General features: G+C 34.6%; 4 protein-coding genes across 4 annotated transcripts; 1 reads left to right on the top strand and 3 right to left on the bottom strand.

Moving 5' to 3' along the window:
- The first annotated feature begins 798 nt into the window (after window positions 1-798).
- LOC126717987 (DNA damage-repair/toleration protein DRT100-like) lies at window positions 799-2,169 on the top strand. Its single transcript, XM_050420009.1, has one exon. It carries the CDS (start codon window positions 853-855, stop codon window positions 1,948-1,950), a length of 1,098 nt encoding a protein of 365 aa, XP_050275966.1. The 5' UTR covers window positions 799-852; the 3' UTR covers window positions 1,951-2,169.
- Window positions 2,170-4,656: 2,487 nt separating this feature from the next.
- LOC126718006 (60S ribosomal protein L31-like) lies at window positions 4,657-6,544 on the bottom strand. The gene is made up of 2 exons (XM_050420030.1): window positions 6,377-6,544; window positions 4,657-5,086 (listed from the first exon to the last, which is right to left on the bottom strand). The coding sequence occupies exons 1-2, from the start codon at window positions 6,451-6,453 to the stop codon at window positions 4,807-4,809; spliced, it is 357 nt and encodes a 118-aa protein (XP_050275987.1). The 5' UTR covers window positions 6,454-6,544; the 3' UTR covers window positions 4,657-4,806.
- Window positions 6,545-7,119: 575 nt separating this feature from the next.
- Window positions 7,120-7,972, bottom strand: LOC126717997 (18.2 kDa class I heat shock protein-like). The gene has a single exon (XM_050420019.1). It carries the CDS (start codon window positions 7,783-7,785, stop codon window positions 7,318-7,320), a length of 468 nt encoding a protein of 155 aa, XP_050275976.1. The 5' UTR covers window positions 7,786-7,972; the 3' UTR covers window positions 7,120-7,317.
- A 1,775-nt stretch (window positions 7,973-9,747) lies between these two features.
- Window positions 9,748-16,025, bottom strand: LOC126696043 (uncharacterized). The gene is made up of 13 exons (XM_050393056.1): window positions 15,782-16,025; window positions 15,226-15,431; window positions 14,935-15,132; window positions 14,390-14,461; window positions 13,249-13,344; window positions 12,890-12,969; window positions 12,707-12,782; window positions 12,412-12,622; window positions 11,993-12,201; window positions 11,145-11,250; window positions 10,770-10,859; window positions 10,422-10,614; window positions 9,748-10,319 (listed from the first exon to the last, which is right to left on the bottom strand). The coding sequence occupies exons 1-13, from the start codon at window positions 16,023-16,025 to the stop codon at window positions 9,764-9,766; spliced, it is 2,337 nt and encodes a 778-aa protein (XP_050249013.1). The 3' UTR covers window positions 9,748-9,763.
- Between the last annotated feature and the right edge of the window lie 1,530 nt (window positions 16,026-17,555).

The following is a 17,555-nucleotide window of genomic DNA, read 5'->3' as shown; positions in this document are numbered from 1 at the left end:
ATTTACATACATAAATATACTATGCTATGCCAAACTGATCCAAAAAAATTATTGAAAGTCAAGTAGATCTTGTCTAAAAACATGGTAATTTTCGAATCCTGTCTCATTTACTTATAGAGCAACATATCGATCTAAAACTAAACAAAAATAAAACTCCAAATCCTTATCCTCACAAAAAAACTATCTTTATTATTATTCAATGATTTGATGTGGCAGCGAACGCAATGAAAATTCGAGGAAACAGTGACACATGAACTCCGTGTCAATCAAAGACAAACCTGTAAAACAAAGAAAATTGTTGGACCACAATATTTTTCACCATTTCTTACCATAATTGTGATGCTGTAAATTATGATGAGTGAAGAAAAAATGGTAAATTTGTGTGTATGTAAGTGATGGTTAACTACTTACAGTCTGTCATGTCTTAGTCGTAACAAGACAATCGTATAATAATCTATGTTCCTAGAACTACTAAGTGTTCGTTTAAGATCTGTTTATTTTGCTGAAATTAAAAATTTTTTGTTGAAAATACTGTAGATAAAGATAAAAATTAGTTGAAATAGTACAATGAGACTTGTGAATAGTATTAAAAAGTACAATGAAACTCATAAATAATAACAAAAATAAGTTAAATAGTAAAATAATTTATAAAAAATAACCCATGCGAGACGCACACTTAAAAAAAAGAAAGAAGAAAATCAATCCTAATCTACAAATCCATGTTAGGGGCAAAATCGTCAGGAAAAAAAAAACAAGACCATTTGACAATCAAAATGCCTATATAAACCTAGTCACTCAGTCACTCACTTCCCATGTCCATGCTTCACTCTCCAACGTTAAAATCTAGCTACAATGGGCAGTGTGGTTTTGTTTTTAACGCTAACATTGCTCGCCGTTAGTTCTTCCACCGTTAAGTCCTGCCCGCCGTCAGACCGGGCAGCACTGTTAGCTTTCAAAGCTGCCCTCCACGAGCCTTATTTGGGCATCTTCAATTCATGGACGGGCAGCGACTGTTGCCACAACTGGTACGGCGTTAGTTGCGACCCGGAAACCCATCGGGTCGCCGATATAAACCTCCGTGGAGAGTCCGAAGACCCGATTTTCCAACGGGCTCACCGAACCGGGCACATGACCGGCTATATCTCACCAGCTATTTGCAAGCTCACGCGCCTCTCTTCTTTTACTGTCGCTGATTGGAAGGGAATTTCGGGCGAGATTCCGGATTGTATTACGTCGCTTCCTTTTCTCCGAATCTTGGATCTTATCGGAAACAAGATTTCGGGCGATATTCCGGCCGATATCGGGAGGCTGACGAGGCTCACTGTTCTCAACGTGGCCGATAATCTTATCTCCGGGAAAATCCCACCTTCTTTAACGAATATCTCCAGCTTGATGCACTTGGATCTCCGAAACAACAAACTCTGGGGCGAGATACCCCGAAATTTCGGCCAACTCCGAATGCTGAGCCGGGCTTTACTGAGCCGAAACCAGCTCTCCGGCCAAATCCCAAGTTCCATTTCGAAAATTTACCGTCTTGCAGATCTGGATCTCTCTTTGAATTCAATCTCCGGTCCGATACCGGAATCGCTAGGTCGAATGTCGGTTCTCGGAAATTTGAACCTGGATGGCAATAAAATTTCGGGTACCATACCGGCGAGTTTGCTCAACTCGAGGATAAGCAACTTAAACTTGAGCAAAAATGCGATCCAGGGTCAAATACCGGACGTTTTCGGACCGAGATCGTACTTTACAGCGCTGGATTTAGCGTATAATAATTTGAAGGGTCCGATACCGAAATCGATGATGTCGGCTTCGTATGTCGGACACTTGGATTTGAGCCATAACCACCTTTGTGGCCCAATACCTGCCGGGTCTCCGTTCAATCACCTCGAAGCGTCGTCGTTTGTTTATAATGATTGTCTTTGTGGGAAGCCATTAAAAGCTTGCTAGAAGAAAAAAAAAAGTGTTTCGGCCGAGATAGGATGAGTTTATCAGTGTCGGTTAAACCGAAATATCGTCATTTGTTTGTATTATGTAAGAGTAAAATTGATACTCCTATATATTATGTTTTTAATTTGTTGATTATAGTTGTGTTTAACCTATATGTTGCGTTGAGTAATGAAAAATTTAAGGTTTCAAATTTCATGCACGTAATTTGCATGGATGGAATTATGGTGTGGGGGCCACCAAATAATTTACAATTGTGGAAAAAATTAATGTCAAATTCATTACTAGTCACGGGACTTACGTGTACATGGTGACTTTCATATTGATGTGACCAAAAATGGTGATTATGAATTATGATTTTGAAATTCAGGGGTTGGTCAAGTTGGTTGGGCTCTTGGTTTCAAGGTGTTTGTACTTGGCTCGACTAGGTGTGCTCCCTAGTTCGAGTCCTGCTACCTGCACTTTGAAAAGAATTTCCTGAGTCAGTGCTTTACCCCTTCGTGGATCCACTCGGTATTAACAGTGATTAGTCTCTGGTTGAAAGCCACGAGAAAACACGGTAAGAAACCAAAAAAAAAAAATTATGATTTTAAAAAGAGACTTGAGAATTTTGGTTTTAAGCTAAAAGTTAAAGAAACTTTTGCTTTGGACTTTGTAGTTTGACGGTGAAAAGCAACCATGACAATTGTGGAAAAAATTAGAACAATTTGGTGACATGTGACATTGAAATCGTGCAGTTATTTCGGGCTTCATTGTCATTGCGGTATTGGTATAATCAATGTCACCGTCGGCATGGTCCTTTTCGACGTCTTCATTGTAAAAGGGCCATTGAATAAGGATGGGATAGAATTGAAGGTGCACTTGTCGATTTGATAAGATTCATTGCATTTATATCTATATATTCTTGTTTTGATTAGCATATAATTGAAGCCCTCGATACAAGATGGTGGTAACTAATAAGTATTATCATCATATGAATGATCTCTAGTTATAACGAGTTATTTTTTTTAAATTTTTTTTTTTTTACACTTCATTCTAATGGAAGAGAGATTATTTAAGTAGGAAAAGAGATCATTTAAAGTAGCTTAGACATTTTCAAAATTAAATGAAACCTCATTTTTCCTGAATTTTATTTTTAAAAATATTTGTGAAAATTATAACTTCACTTGAAACATAATTTTGTCATATATTTAAACAATTATGAAAAGAAAAAAAAAATTAAATGAGATACAACTTGGGTCCAATGTGATAATGCATTGAATTCCATAACATTGAGCCTTAGCATATTGTTGAGTCTTGTACTCTGGAGCATTGGGCCCTAGCCTTACGGTGGTTAACAAGTCCGATGAATCACCTAATTGAGGTGGAAAAAAAGCTTTTAGGAATTAAGGGTGAACTGGCACATGATGATAATCATCATTGTAAGGGCAAATCCTATTGAAAAGCTCTTTTTGTGCAAGTTGTGCAGAGACAAAACACATGGGTGTGGGGATTTGGTAGCCGTTTCTCATAAATTTAAATAGAGAAAAACAACACACGTGAATGTACGTTTTACAATAAAAAGGGAGAGGGGTCCAACGGTGGAATGAAGAGCATTAATTGCAACGTGCGGAAGACAACCCATGTATCATGTATGAATATGATTAAAGTTTGGTAGCTGAAAGCAAACTATAACACATTACACGGACATCCATTTAATACCATGATGTGATAAACAGAACTAACACATTACGCGAGCATCCGTTCAATACGATGCGATGTCTTAAAGAGATTGCCTAACGATTTCTAGATAAATGGTACATGAGTAGTTCAAACTTCAAATAGCACATCATTTTATTGCAAATCTATGGTGGATTGTGAAACCGTAATTTCAAGATCCGTGGGTTCTAGTAAACGTTCTTTTTGTCGAATAAAAAATCTAAGATTTAATTCCTCAAATTATTGGATTTTCAAGTTTCAACAATGAATGGGTATCAAAAAAAAGAAAAAAGCTATGGATGATAAAATAATCCACTCTTCAGCCTTTATATCCTTGTCCACTTCAGTATAGATTTTGTTAAATCACAATTTGTGTCAAACTTCAGGGGCCAAAATGGCTATCCAGTTCTTAGATCATTATGCCATCAACAAAATTTTAATGACCAAAAAACACAAATGAAAGTTTGGCTGAAATTGTTCAGTGAGGGATAATAATAAGCTTTTCATTTATATTTTGGGACAATTTAAAGTGTGTTTGGATATTTATATTTTGGGACAATTTAAAGTGTGTTTGGATATTGTTTATTTTGCTAAAAACTGAAAACTAAAAACACTGTGTTTGGATACCGTTTATTTTGCTAAAAATTGAAAACTAAAAATATTGTAACAAAATAATTTTTATACGTGTGAATAGTGTCATGAGACTAATTTTTAATGAAAGTTTTGGTGCAAAAATAGATTTATAGATCCCGTGAACAGTGCACGAAACCTATTAGAAAAGACAGAAACACGCTTCTAAAAAAAAAAATAATAAAAAAAGCCAATACTTAGACGCTTAACGTTATCATCATTATCCAAACGGATACTTAGTCACAAAACATGCATCTTATTAGTAATCACGAAATTCATACCAGAATGGTTACATAATAAAAAGTAAAAATGAATATCATACGAACAATGCTGCAGAATTAATAGATGTGATCAAGGGGCAATCTAGAAATGGACCAAAAATACAAAAATTGATTGGCTTACAATTCATTAAATCAACTCTCTGCTGCTCAAATGTTAATGTTTAGACAATCCAGAAACATATCCAAAATTCTAAGTAAAATAGATATAAAATAAATGAGTTAACAAAAAATTAAGCAACAATGTTACTGCTCAATCATCTCCTTCAATGACCTTCGTGCCCAATCCCTTCAAACCCTCTGGTGGAATCTCAGTGACAGTGACTAGTGAATACAGCTCCTCCTTGGCATCTTCCTCATCATTTCTTTTCCGGGCAATGCGAACACGAATCCTCCTAGGCACACTTCGGATCCCATGGCTCCATATTAGCTTGTTAAGCTTCACATCCACCCTGACATCTGTTGTTCCCATAGCCTTCTGGGCAAACTTCCTAATCTCCTTTATGGCCTTTGGAGCCTTCTTTTTGAATGTGCTACAAAGAAAAAAGACAAACCCCATGAGGGTACTAATTTCTAAAGTAAAATTACACTTTCAGGACATCAGAAGAAACTAAAAACATAGATGATGTAGTCAGAAATTTAAAATTTGCTGTCTCAAATCCTGATCAGAAAGAACTTGTGGCTATGTATCATCCGTATAATCCAAATTACTACACTAAAAATCAGGATTTTGAAATCACAGAAAGGTATCAAAAGGCCCTTAAATTACATCATAAACAGCACTTGATGTTAATGTTACCGAATGTAAACCTAGAGATTCTTCCCTGTTGAATTCAATTAGAATGAATATCATCAAAAGAAGTTAAGGTAAGTATAAAAACAAGGACTACCATTGATTGATGCTTTACACTTCCGTTTTGCAAGCTAATCCATTCCAAAACAACACAAGGACACTCCAAAATTTTACGGTATCAGGGATATCCCTTCCATGTAGATGGATTAAATGGATTCAGCACATGATCATTGAAATGCATAGGGCAAATTATTCAGTCTAGTCAGAGTAGATTAGCATTTTCCCAACTCATTCATTTAATATACACTCGCAGAAAGCAGCAAAACAGAATCGAATAAACTCTATGACAGAAGTTCTGAAACTACAGTTCCCCAATGGTTATACGTTTCAAACGTGTAGCTGCCATCAGCCATTATAGGCACATGATCAAAGTAAAAGAGAGTCCATTTACTATGTACCTTAGAAAGTACAAACCTATCATCTAAAATGGCCAATATACAAAACTGTAATAGTCACCCAATTACTGCAATGTCCCCATTTACAACAATGGACTTGACTTTTACCTAAAGTTGTGCATAAAACATAATGGATTCCTTCAACTTCAACATGGCATCTAAACCTACACTGAATTTGAAAGAAAACATGTACCTATCTTCTCTCCTAAGCAAGAAGTAACTATATTATAAAATGCCACCAAAAAAGAACCAAACACAAACATAGCTACACAACAACCAATGTCTTAGCTATTAGTTTAAAAACATTGCAAAACAAAATCACAGGAATACCAAACTAAAATCCAAAATTGCATACAAAACATGTCCTTTGCTCAATTTCAGAGATCCAAACAAAACCCAATCACTCATTTTCATCTTAAAACCTAAGCCCAGTCGAAATTCTCCATTTTTTCACTTTTTTTTCCCATGGGTTCAAATGCGTTACAGATCTACGTATGTCATTCACGATAAATATGGAGGACAAAAACGGAATTAAAAAAAAAAAATGTTTCCCAAAAGAAATTCAAAGCGTGTACCATCCATGAAGGCGCTTGTGGAGATTAATAGTGTACTCTCGGCTGACGACCTCCTCTTTTCTTGTCTTTTCCACCATTGTCGCTGGATCTGAAGCTTTTGCAGCTGAGACAAACCCTAAAACCCTAATTTGGTGAAACTGTAAACCCTAGCTGAGAACAGAGGCGATGAAACGAAATATATATGTAGTGGTGGGCTTGTGGTCTAAAATGCATTAGGTGGGCTTTTACCAGGGAAAGGGCTCGGTGGGCCGATTCGTAATTTGCTCTTTTTAGACTACTATTGGGCTGGGCCTGGCCTGTAGTGACAATTTGGGGTGGCTATTTATAATTTCATACTTACCTGGGCTGATTTGGCAAAAATAAAACACCTTAGAATGCGCATGTGTCAATTTGGGGTGGATCTGGTTGGCAATTTGAGGAAGAAAAGGTATTTGTTTTGACATTTTATGGATTTTAACTCCTCAAAAATAACCTTAGCCACTTGTTTAACTACTTTTGATCTTCGTCCCCCACAATTATCTTCTAACTTCATTTCTTTTATTTAATTTTATGTGAGATAGAGTTATTTTTCAACAATTTTAGCAAAAAAACAACTCGATTTCATGCTAAGTTAAAAGATAATTTTCTTTGATATTTTTTTATCCTTCCAAATATTAGAAAATGCATAAACTTTTCCAATGAAACAATATATGGATGTAAGCAGCAATATTGTTATTATTATTATTTTTTTGTTGAGAAAATGGAAGCAGCAATATTAAGCACTCTGTTTTAGCATTCCATTGAACTTAGAACTTTTATATACTCCCCATACAGCGTATACTTGGGAAAAATCATCACAATTATCAAAGAAACATACTTGTACTAAATTTATTATCTGCAATCACAATTTAAGGCCATAGTTTATTCTAATTATTATGGTACAGAGGGACCAAAATCACAATTTAGCTAGAAATCTCAATGGTCTTGACATCAGGCTTCTTTGCCTCCACCTTAGGGACTGTCACAGTGAGAACACCATTCTCCATTGCAGCCTTGATCTGATCCATCTTAGCATTCTCAGGAAGCCTAAACCTCCTCAAGAACTTGCCACTGCTACGCTCCACTCTATGCCACGTATCTTTCTTCTCTTCCTTCTCCACTTTCCTCTCTCCGCTTATTTGGAGCACTCTGTCATCTTCAACTTCAACCTTCACTTCCTCTTTGTTGAGCCCAGGAAGATCAGCTTTGAACACATGGGCTTCTGGGGTCTCCTTCCAATCCACACGGGTGTTAACCAAAGCAGAAGTTTCTCTTGCAAACTGAGGTTCAGATGAGAATGGGAAATCCTTAAATGGGTCCCAAATCTCGAGCGAGAATGGGTCCGACATGTTGCTTCGGTGGCTACCAAAGAAGCTTGGAATCAGAGACATCTTAACTAAGAGCTATAGTAGAAAGAAAACCTTTGAAGTGGTTGTTTGTTGGAAAAGCTTACAATGACACTTGCTAATTCTGACTGGTTTGGGAAGAAAGAGTGCGGTAGTGAATTTATAGGTTTATGGGGATTCTTCAGGTATTTTCTAGGGAGTTCCGGTTGTTGTGTCTTTTTCCCTTTCTGCTTAATGAATTTTCTGGCTGTTTCCTGATTATTTTCAATGAACTTTCTAGCATCTTGGTGAACCTTGTTTGGACTTGGCCCAGAGTGTATCTCGTGTTGCACACAGCCACTGATTCGTGTATTGGGCCTATCCACAATTGCATTAGCACAAATTTGGCAACACATTTTCATCCCAATCAAGATTTAACAAAAAAAAGAAGAAATCCTTTGTATTAAATTATTATTAGTATTATTATGATTTTATGGTCGAAGATATTTGAATTCTGATTTTGCTTCTAAAGGAGAGAAAGAAAATCACTGATATAAGACTCTTTCCGTGTGTATTAACATTCAAGTGCACATAATGTGTGTGAATATATGATTATGTCAGCTAGTCATGAAAAAATCAAATTAATTCTAGTAAATTTTTCGAAGCATCAAAATTCAAATTAGCTTAATATATACGAGTCATTTTGAAAATAAATGCAATTCATTGTAAACATGTTATATATTGATTGGATAATTTGATAGTTACAACAATAGGAATGCTATGCCAAAGAGTTACAAGGCTCTTAGAAAAAAATGGTGTTTATTAAAACTTTAAATTAAAGTCATAAAAAATTTCAAAACCTTTTCACAATTATTAATATGATATGTTATTGCGATTTTTACATAATAAAAATGATGTCGGCAATGAGTTAATGTGAACTTGATGTTATCTATAATGAAAACTTGATATGTTAATGCTAACAAGTTATGTAAAAAATTGTGAAAAATTGTCTCCAACATTGCTTTTATTAAAATTCGAGGAGCAACTAATAAGAAAGGGAGAAGAAAAAAAATCATAATTGGAGTGATAATGCAAAGGACATCACATAAAATTATATCATTTCCATAATTTTCTTTAAGGAATCTATTATCTATATTAATAAAGAATAAATCATTGCAAAATTGCAGTAAGGTAATGTATTAGATAATTATTAATTGCAGTGCATATTAGTAGGGTTGTAAATAAGTCACGCCGAATATTAAAAGTTTAGATTTGCTTAATTTAATTTAATTTAATTTCAATCGCGAAGTAACTCCGGACACATCATCAAGCTATAATATATATCTAAACTTGATTTATTTTCTTGTTGAAGAATTTCAGGCTTGTTCACAACAAGCTATTTAATTAAATTATTTTTTTTCCCGCGTATAATAAGAACAACAATTAGAATTTCTTACCGCCTTCACAATTTTATTCCAATAATTGATAACTTAATTATAGTTACGAATATATCATTTGAGTCAATCTATAATAAATATATCATTTGAATTTGATGATGACCATGAGGATGATGTGAAATTGATTTTAGAAGAAAAAAATATCCAGTGAATTGCTAATGGAACCAAACTTTAGGGTGTAAAATCAAGTTTTTGAAACTTTGAAGTGTAAAATCCAATAAATCCCAAATTTCAGGGGTGCAACTTGTAATTTACCTTACTTGTTATTATTTTAAAGGAGATATCAAGCGAATTAAGCTTTTTTTTTTTTTTTTTTTTTTTTTTGAGATAGTTTCAACCTATAGCGTCAATTCCTAATAATAACTTTTTATCATCAAACTTAATCGGTTTTTGGTGTTGGTGGAGATTGAATCCTGATATCTTATTTAACCATTTGAGATTTTACCAGTTGAGCTAATTGGAACCAAGCAAGTAAGTTAAGCTTGAATGTTTAAATAAATATTATAAAATTCACTTAAAATAAACATTGGTAAGTTGGACATCACTTTTATAAATATGGTGGACCTCCCACTCTCCCACCTAGATTGTTAAGCTTGAATGTTAAAATAAACAGTATAAAATTCATCCCGGAAGCTCAACAATGGTGCCAGAAGAAAATTCCTCTTAGGCGCTTTTGCCACAAAGCTGATAGGATGATACTCAGCTAGTCCCTTTTCCATTACAAAGCTGGCAGCCTGATTAAAATTAACATCTGATGAGCCTGATTTGCAGCTGAGCTTGATGATTGCACTTGAATTGTTATTCACACCATTATGCACAAAGCAATCCTTGTTGCTTTCTGACTCCAATGATACCGTCTCAGCCCTTCCATCCAATCCTGCAACCAACCGGAAAATGGAAGAGCCACCGCGAGCAGGCGGGGCTGCAACTGTAAGGTTGTTATTTATTCCTTGGTGTACTACAACCATTCCTGGCAAATCAAATGGTTCTAGCATTACTGACTTGCCAATAGCATCTTTGAGTGTTGAAAATTTTGGTGGAGGTGAGTCAGTTAAGATGAGTCTAAAAGTGGCACCAACAGTGGAACTATTGCCAGGAGGAGGTAAAATTTTCATTGTAATTGAATGGTCTGAGTTTGTTAAGTTAGAAGGTAAGTTTCCAGACACTTGGGAGGAATTCGCTGAGGCATTTGCAAGAAAAATTACGTTTTCAGACTCTTGGATATAATGGTTTGGGTTGGTTAAGACAAAAGTTGAGTTTCCAGACACTTGGGAAAAAGAAACCAGATAAGCATTGTAGGCAGCAGGGATTGGAGTTATCAAGTCTGAAATAGACTTTGCTGATCCAGTTTTGATGTTCCAGTCAGCCTCGGAATGACCCGCAAGCAGATAGGGGCCATAAAGTATTGCCTTAAGAGATGCAAACTCAGGCCGGTCATCTGAAGTTTATTGGAAAGACTTAGTAAGCAATATATCATCCGTAATAATTATGTTGCTAATCAGAAAAGTTTACAAGAGTTGAGGAAGAAAAAGGGTATGCTTGGGATCAGGATTTGCATAAATTGTTTAAGTGGACCATCCACAATGAAAATACCTTTAATATCTTCTGTTCTCAAACTAATGGGCAGCTCAAGTGTTAATTTGTCACCAGGTCCCCAGTTTCTAGTGACAGATAGGAAATTACCTGCATCATGAATGAAATAATCAAGAAAATGGTCATTTTCTGATAAGTAAAGCAAGTTGTTGTCCCCCCATCCTCCCCCAAAAGAATCTATACTTTTTGCACGCATATTAGAGTTGGAAAGGATCAGATCATCAGAATAATTAAAAGATTAAACAATAAAAGGGAAACTGCAGAAACAAGCCAAGACCCTCTTTTGCATTTTGATCTGTTCATTTTTTTGAAGATAAGGTAGCACACATATATATATGTATATATAGGGAGAGAGAGAGAGAGAGAGATCTAAACCTGGAGCTGGTACAGTCAAACTCTCAGCATTCAGCAATGCCTTAGCATTGTTTGCAAATGTCCAAATTGGTATCCTCAAGTTCAAGGTAGAGGATTTGTGTGTCCCCTGCATGTCAAAATTAGTATCAAAACCAGTTATACCCTGACATTCACGAGTTGCTTCAACATTGGTTTGTGTGGCTTGTGTGTGTGCACTTGCATGTGGACGTGTGTGTTTGTGTGAGAGAGAGAGAGAGAGAGAGAGTATGTGGTGCACTTGAATAATTTGGAAAGCTGTGAACCTAATTATGTGCCATAGTTGGGGAAGTACCAAAGATTATTCCGAGGCTGCAGTTCTTTCACTTTGAAATCTTTTAAAAGGAGTATCATACATAATATTTTGGAAGTAATGTCAGCATGTTGTGGAAAAAATGGAGAATTGAAGAAGGAAGTTTAACATGGTATGAAAAGAATTCAAATTGAATGGAAAGCCTGTTTTGCCATAAAGCAGCCTATAAAAGCGGGAGCCCTTTTTCTTTGGAGAAAATAAGAAATTTGTTCAGGAAAGTAAGACCCCTAACCAGAAAAATTTAAAAAGAAAGTGAGAAATGTTCTTTTGCTATGAAAATAGTCCAAGTTTCCTAGAACCATTACTAGATATGGCTTTTAGTGTTCCACTTCCACTAAGTTCAGCCTTATCAATAAAGGGTAAGTGTAACACAAAAGTATTTATGTAACGGGTGAAGTGTGAATAGAAAACAGAGGACCTGTTTTAGTTTTGATATTTAACAATTTGTTCTTTCTTTCTTTCACTAAGTGATGTCAAGAGCAAAATATATTCAACAGTGATGTCTAGTTTAAGAAATAACTGTGGCCAGTACCTTCATTGAAGAAAATGTGAATGTCACTCGAAGGTATGGATTCGTGGAGAAAACAGGATCAACTTTCTGATTGACCACAATATTTCCTGATTTCCAATTAAGTGAGCTTGATATGTACTGGATAATGTAAAGAACAGGATCTTTTCCTTTCTCTTCAAAATATATTGAATCTCCTATCTTTGAGAATGATTCCATTGCTACAAAAGCAGCAAACAGAAAAAGTTACAACATCCAAGGAACTTAAAAGAGATATAACCGGAGATTGCTCAATTAGAACAATCATAATATGAAAAGGAAAAATCATGAGATTCAACAAAATTAAGATTTTGGTGATGTGAAGAAAGAATTTGGCGGTCTTTCATTTTCCTAAAGCTATATGAGATAAAAATTGACAATCAAACCCAGACCTGTGCCATAGCAGCACCACATAGAGTCGAATGGTGTTCCCCATCCATGGTAGCTTTCGGCCTTGGAAGATCCACGACCTAGTGGGAGCATGTAAATCATCACTCCAGGATCTGTTCCTCTTTGTATGCTTAGAACACCATTTGTCAATGCACGCTCATAATAATCTGCATATGCCACTTCTTTGGTCCATGTAAACAGGTGGCGAGAGACCTACAAAATGTCACCAATGCATGCCAATCTAAACAAAGAATTTTATCATCGCTTTAGAGATTTTGTTTTCTTCACAAAATATACCTTCAGCATGTTATAAGTTGTGCATGATTCTTCACTCTCGGTTTGTAGAATATCTCCCACTCGCATTGGGTCAGTCCTGTCCATATGTTAAAAAGATGCACATGAGGTTTCATATTCACACAGTGTAGCATATGGAGATTCAGGTAAGAGGAGATGAATCGAAATTTTGAATAATATCAATACCAATGTTCTAAGAATGATGTTCCTCCTGTTGCATAGCTGTGTGAAGAGTTAACAATGTCCATGAAGAACATCCCTATTGCCTGGCACACCATAATTTTGAATGACAATACAAATCTTTTGAGAAAAATCCATAAACATATTTAATTTCCAATGAAGTGACCAAAACTAAGACAAAATAGTGTAGGATCAAAATGTCTCAACAAGAAAGGTGAAAAGGCCAATTAAACAGGAAGCGCCACATGCATTAAAGCAGCAACCAAAATAAAAAGGGGGAAGGGAGAGGTAAACAGTAGAAATTATAAAAGGCTTTGTCGAGTACTATGGTTGAGATTATTTATAACTTAGGTAAAGCAGTTTACCTTATAAAGTGGATCACCAGTGACTTCATACCGCATTTGAGATCCAATAACAATTGGGATATGTGTGTTGGCATGAAAGTCAGATATCTCATCAGCCTAAAAGTGAAAGAATGGATTTTCGTCAAATAATAGCAAGTTTGAAAATTAGAATCTAGAATAACAAATAAACTTGAATATGAATAAAGTCAGAAGAATGGCATTTGAACTTATAAGCATAGGAGATGTAGCTTCGAGAGAAGTATAAAATCTGTATGGTATTCTGAGAAAAGAAGAATGCATTCACTATTCAGTGATTCATCTATACAACAACTACCATCCTTTTGTATTTCTATTTTTGATGAGATAGTAAATATTATCACTTAGAATCCACATAAGCATAGAGACAGAAAATGGGACACAACAAATGCTACTGATGTGATTTATTATAGGATGTATTTTGCTATGGAAGTGAAATGAAAATCAGCCAGAATTAAACTGGATATTTTTTAACCTAAAGATCTTGTTCAGCTTGGGACTAAGGCTTGGTCGTTGTTGTTGTTGTTGCTTTTTAATTATTTATTTTAAAAAACATCATAATTGCACAATTAATAAGAACACAAGAAGAGGTCATCTCCCATTACAACCTTTAAACAACACATTTCAGTTCACATCTTCACTTCCTTAAAGCCCTTGACTTCAAACCTTGGTTACACAAATATCACTTCCTACTTCAATAAATAGTATTCTTTACAAAACATAGTTGGTTTTACTCTCACTTTCAAATGCTTTGAATGAAATTTCTTTTCAAAAGCTTTGATTTTCAAGATAGGAATTTAATGGATCCACAAGTGGAAACATGTATGCCTGAAGGGAACCAAAGTGTGCGTGCACACACATATGCAATCTGGAAGACTACTGATAGAGCTTATTATAAACGAACAGGTTATTTATTCCAGAAACCTTCTACAAAAAGGTGAAGCAATTATATCATTAGAAGACAGTGCCACTCATATCTACTTTGAACCTAAAGATAACTGTTTCAGAATTTTTTATATTTGCAGTGGAGACAGCATTCTCTAAGGTAAAGATGTCACAATTTATTGCTGGAAGTTTGTTAAATGACATAATGCTCCAAACTTAGCCAACAGAAAATAAGGATTACCTGTAATGCAAGTGGTCCTAGAAAGCAGGGTTTATCAAATAGATGAGCCAAAAATAAATGCTTTTGATCGTTCTGCGCATAATAGAATGAAAGGCTTATATTAGAGAATGACTTAAGTACTATGAAAGCTACAGAAACAACATGCCACCGGCAAGAAACTAATGGAAATCCAATCAAATAAAGAAAATTACAGTTTCCTTAATTCATATCATATTAGGCGAACTTCTGATAGAACTATGGAAACATTTCAAATGTTATTCTTTTCTTTAGTGGTTGTTAGATAATGAAATAAGATACTGAATATTGACTAGTGGAACACAAATAAGGTCATTTTCATTGAAGAAAACATTTCTTGCAGGGTGCTGTCATACCATAAATATCCAAAGCACAAGTTCTGTAACAATTGCAAATTCAAATAATAACCAGTTAGACTGACAATCTTTTATTTCTCCTGATACATATCTCAACCAAGTACAGAAATAATATCAAAAAATTAAATTTGAAGTATCTATTAGAGGAGCTAATACACAGATGAATTTACCTACCGTAATGGTATATAACCTGTAAAGAACATCATTCATGCCACCAGATTCTGTATTAAGTGATAGATAGTGCCTTTCTAAACTGAACCGTGTTACCACATTCTGAACACGGTTGTAAAAATAGTCAACCATCCATGTCACCATTTTTAAAGCTTGATCATTATCAGCAAGTGTATGTTGATCAAGTAAGCCTGCCAAGATCTGTCAAAGTAGAGAAGATTGAAAGCTAGTTGTAACTTTTTAAAGGCCAAATAATTAGTTTCCATCTTGTAAAGCAACAGAAGTAGATTCTACCTTGTGAATTGTGTAATAAGGAGCCCCCCATAGTGGTTTTATATCTTCAACACGATCAAAAAAGTCAGTTGGAAAAGCAGAAAGATATCCAGTGCCGATTTTCTCCTGGCAGGCAGATAAAGCAGACACCACTGCTGACATTCTCTGTCTAACAGTGTCATTGTGAGTGCTAGCCCACATTTGTGCTGTTGCACTCAAATAATGCCCTTCAAGATAACAAAAACTAGTTATTCATTGTAAACATTAAAGATTAAATGTAAGATATTACAATTTCTTTAAAAGAGGCATGTGAATCTTTTCATGCTACTCGACCGTACATTGGATCATATCTCTAGTTACCCTTTTTAAGCATCTGAATAATGTGAACCAATGTGCCAAATTTCACCCAATAAAGAAAAAAAAAAAAAAAAGAAGCTAATTAACTCTAGCTCAAACGGAACCTACTTTCAGTTAAGTACAGATGAAAGTTACTATCTTGGGTTCAAAAAATAAAAATATAAGTAGAAATTTGTGACATGTATGGTGCAAAAGTCATAATAACAAGTTTAAAACCAACCTACAAAATGACCCCGAGCTTCATTATCTGGGGATTCCCACCCCCCATATGGCTTCCCAGGTGTTGGCAAACCGGCTATCTTCCTATAGCTCCAAACCAAACTATCCACTTCCAACATCAATAGGTACTCCAAATTCGTTTGCTGTGCTTGCCAATGTATTGAGTTTGGATCCAATCTTACATCATGCAATGACATTTCCTTGAGCAAATCATTGGACACATTAAAAACAGGTCGTTTTTTCATTTTTTGATACATTATTTCCCAAGTCCGTTTATTGGCGGAATTGTCAGTTATCGTATAGTTGATATCAATCCTCTTGAAATTCGAGAGAGTGAATTGAAGTGTGTTTCTTGATTCATTAGTAAGAATGTTTGTGCATTCCTTGGCCATGGCATAACGACATAAACCAACGACAGCAAAAATGACCAACGTTTTAAAGAACAAAAAGCCTTCCATATTTCTTAAAATCCCAGAACGCAAAAGCCTTGAACATGCAAGAATTCAGTAGGAACAAAGATCAAAAACTGCTAAAACAGTATGAATTTCAGTTCAAATGAAAAGAATAAAAAGTAGTACTTATATTGAAAACCCAGAACACAAAGCACCCAAATTTAGTAAACGAAAGTGGAACATAATCCAAAACACTCAAATCCAAGTGCAAACTCAAACCCAAAAAAGAAAAAGAAAAAAAAGAAAAGAATCACAAGCAAAGCTTGATCGGTGGAAAAACAGAAGCACACGTGAGGCTCTATTTATACTCGAAATAAGTGACACACATTTATTTTATTTTATTTTTGAGAAACAAGTGACACACATTAGAAACATAAAACAACTCAAACATGTATAAAGATAGAAACTCTTTGTTAGACACGTATCAACATGTGGAGTTATATCGTAAAGAATGGCAATCTATAGCTCCTTGTTATTTGAGCTGTTAGTAACATATAACAACTTAAACAATACACATTCCTATCATCCAAGTGGAAGGACGAAATTAGCATCGGAGTGGGAAAGATCAAAGATCCACCACCCATTGAGGGGAACTTTTCCTGAAGTAACAGTGTTCTTGTTATATAATGAGATATTATAACCACTTTAATGATCATCTTAAGAATTGTGTATTATTTGGTTTTGAATTGACAATTTGATTTGGTATAAAACTATATAATAAATATTTTTTTGAGAAACATACAATAAAGATTTAAGTGTATTTGTTTTGTGATAAAAATATATACCTCCCCCCCTCTCTCTCTCTCTCTCTCATTTTTAATTTTAGCAAAAAAATTATACATTATATTACAATACGAAATTATTATTTATTCTTACGCATTGGGTAGGTTTGCGACTAGTATATCTATAAACTAGCCGCGAACCCACGCATTGCACGAGATGATTATTTTATGGTGATTTTATTATTTATTATTTTTACAATTTAAACTAATTTAATAAAGAGTAATGTATTTCGTAATCATATTTTTATTTATTATAGGAACAATCATAAATGTAATATATGAACAATTATAAATCATAAATATAAATTTTGTCGTATCAAAATGAAAATAATACAATTTTTTCTCAGAAATTCAAAAGACAAGTTAAAGAAAATATTCATTATTTAATAAAATTTATTTATAACATTTTTTGAATCATTAAAAAGAATATAAAATTTGGAAATTATTTTTTAGTTTTAAACAAACTTTCTCAAATCTCATTTTTTCTATCTACAATCCAAAACACCGAAAAATGTAACTTAGAAAATTAATAAAACTTAAC

The sequence above is a fragment of the Quercus robur genome, chromosome 1, assembly GCF_932294415.1.
Source record: "Quercus robur chromosome 1, dhQueRobu3.1, whole genome shotgun sequence".
Classification (NCBI taxonomy): Eukaryota; Viridiplantae; Streptophyta; class Magnoliopsida; order Fagales; family Fagaceae; genus Quercus; species Quercus robur.
The sequence above is the reverse complement of the archived record's forward strand: the minus strand, read 5'-3'. Positions and strand labels throughout refer to the sequence as shown.

Bases quoted from the DNA above. Each gene is read 5' to 3' on its own strand.
- LOC126718006 (XM_050420030.1), bottom strand. From the start codon at position 6,453: ATGGTGGAAAAGACAAGAAAAGAGGAGGTCGTCAGCCGAGAGTACACT. The intron at 5,087-6,376 runs GTACACGCTTTG...TTTTCTTTGTAG, and splicing joins CACAAGCGCCTTCATGGATG to CACATTCAAAAAGAAGGCTC.
- LOC126696043 (XM_050393056.1), bottom strand. From the start codon at position 16,025: ATGAAAAAACGACCTGTTTTTAATGTGTCCAATGATTTGCTCAAGGAA. The intron at 14,462-14,934 runs GTAGGTAAATTC...TATTATGCGCAG, and splicing joins ACAGGTTATATACCATTACG to AACGATCAAAAGCATTTATT. The intron at 12,202-12,411 runs GTCTGGGTTTGA...CTGCTTTTGTAG, and splicing joins GTGGTGCTGCTATGGCACAG to CAATGGAATCATTCTCAAAG.
- LOC126717987 (XM_050420009.1), top strand. From the start codon at position 853: ATGGGCAGTGTGGTTTTGTTTTTAACGCTAACATTGCTCGCCGTTAGT.
- LOC126717997 (XM_050420019.1), bottom strand. From the start codon at position 7,785: ATGTCTCTGATTCCAAGCTTCTTTGGTAGCCACCGAAGCAACATGTCG.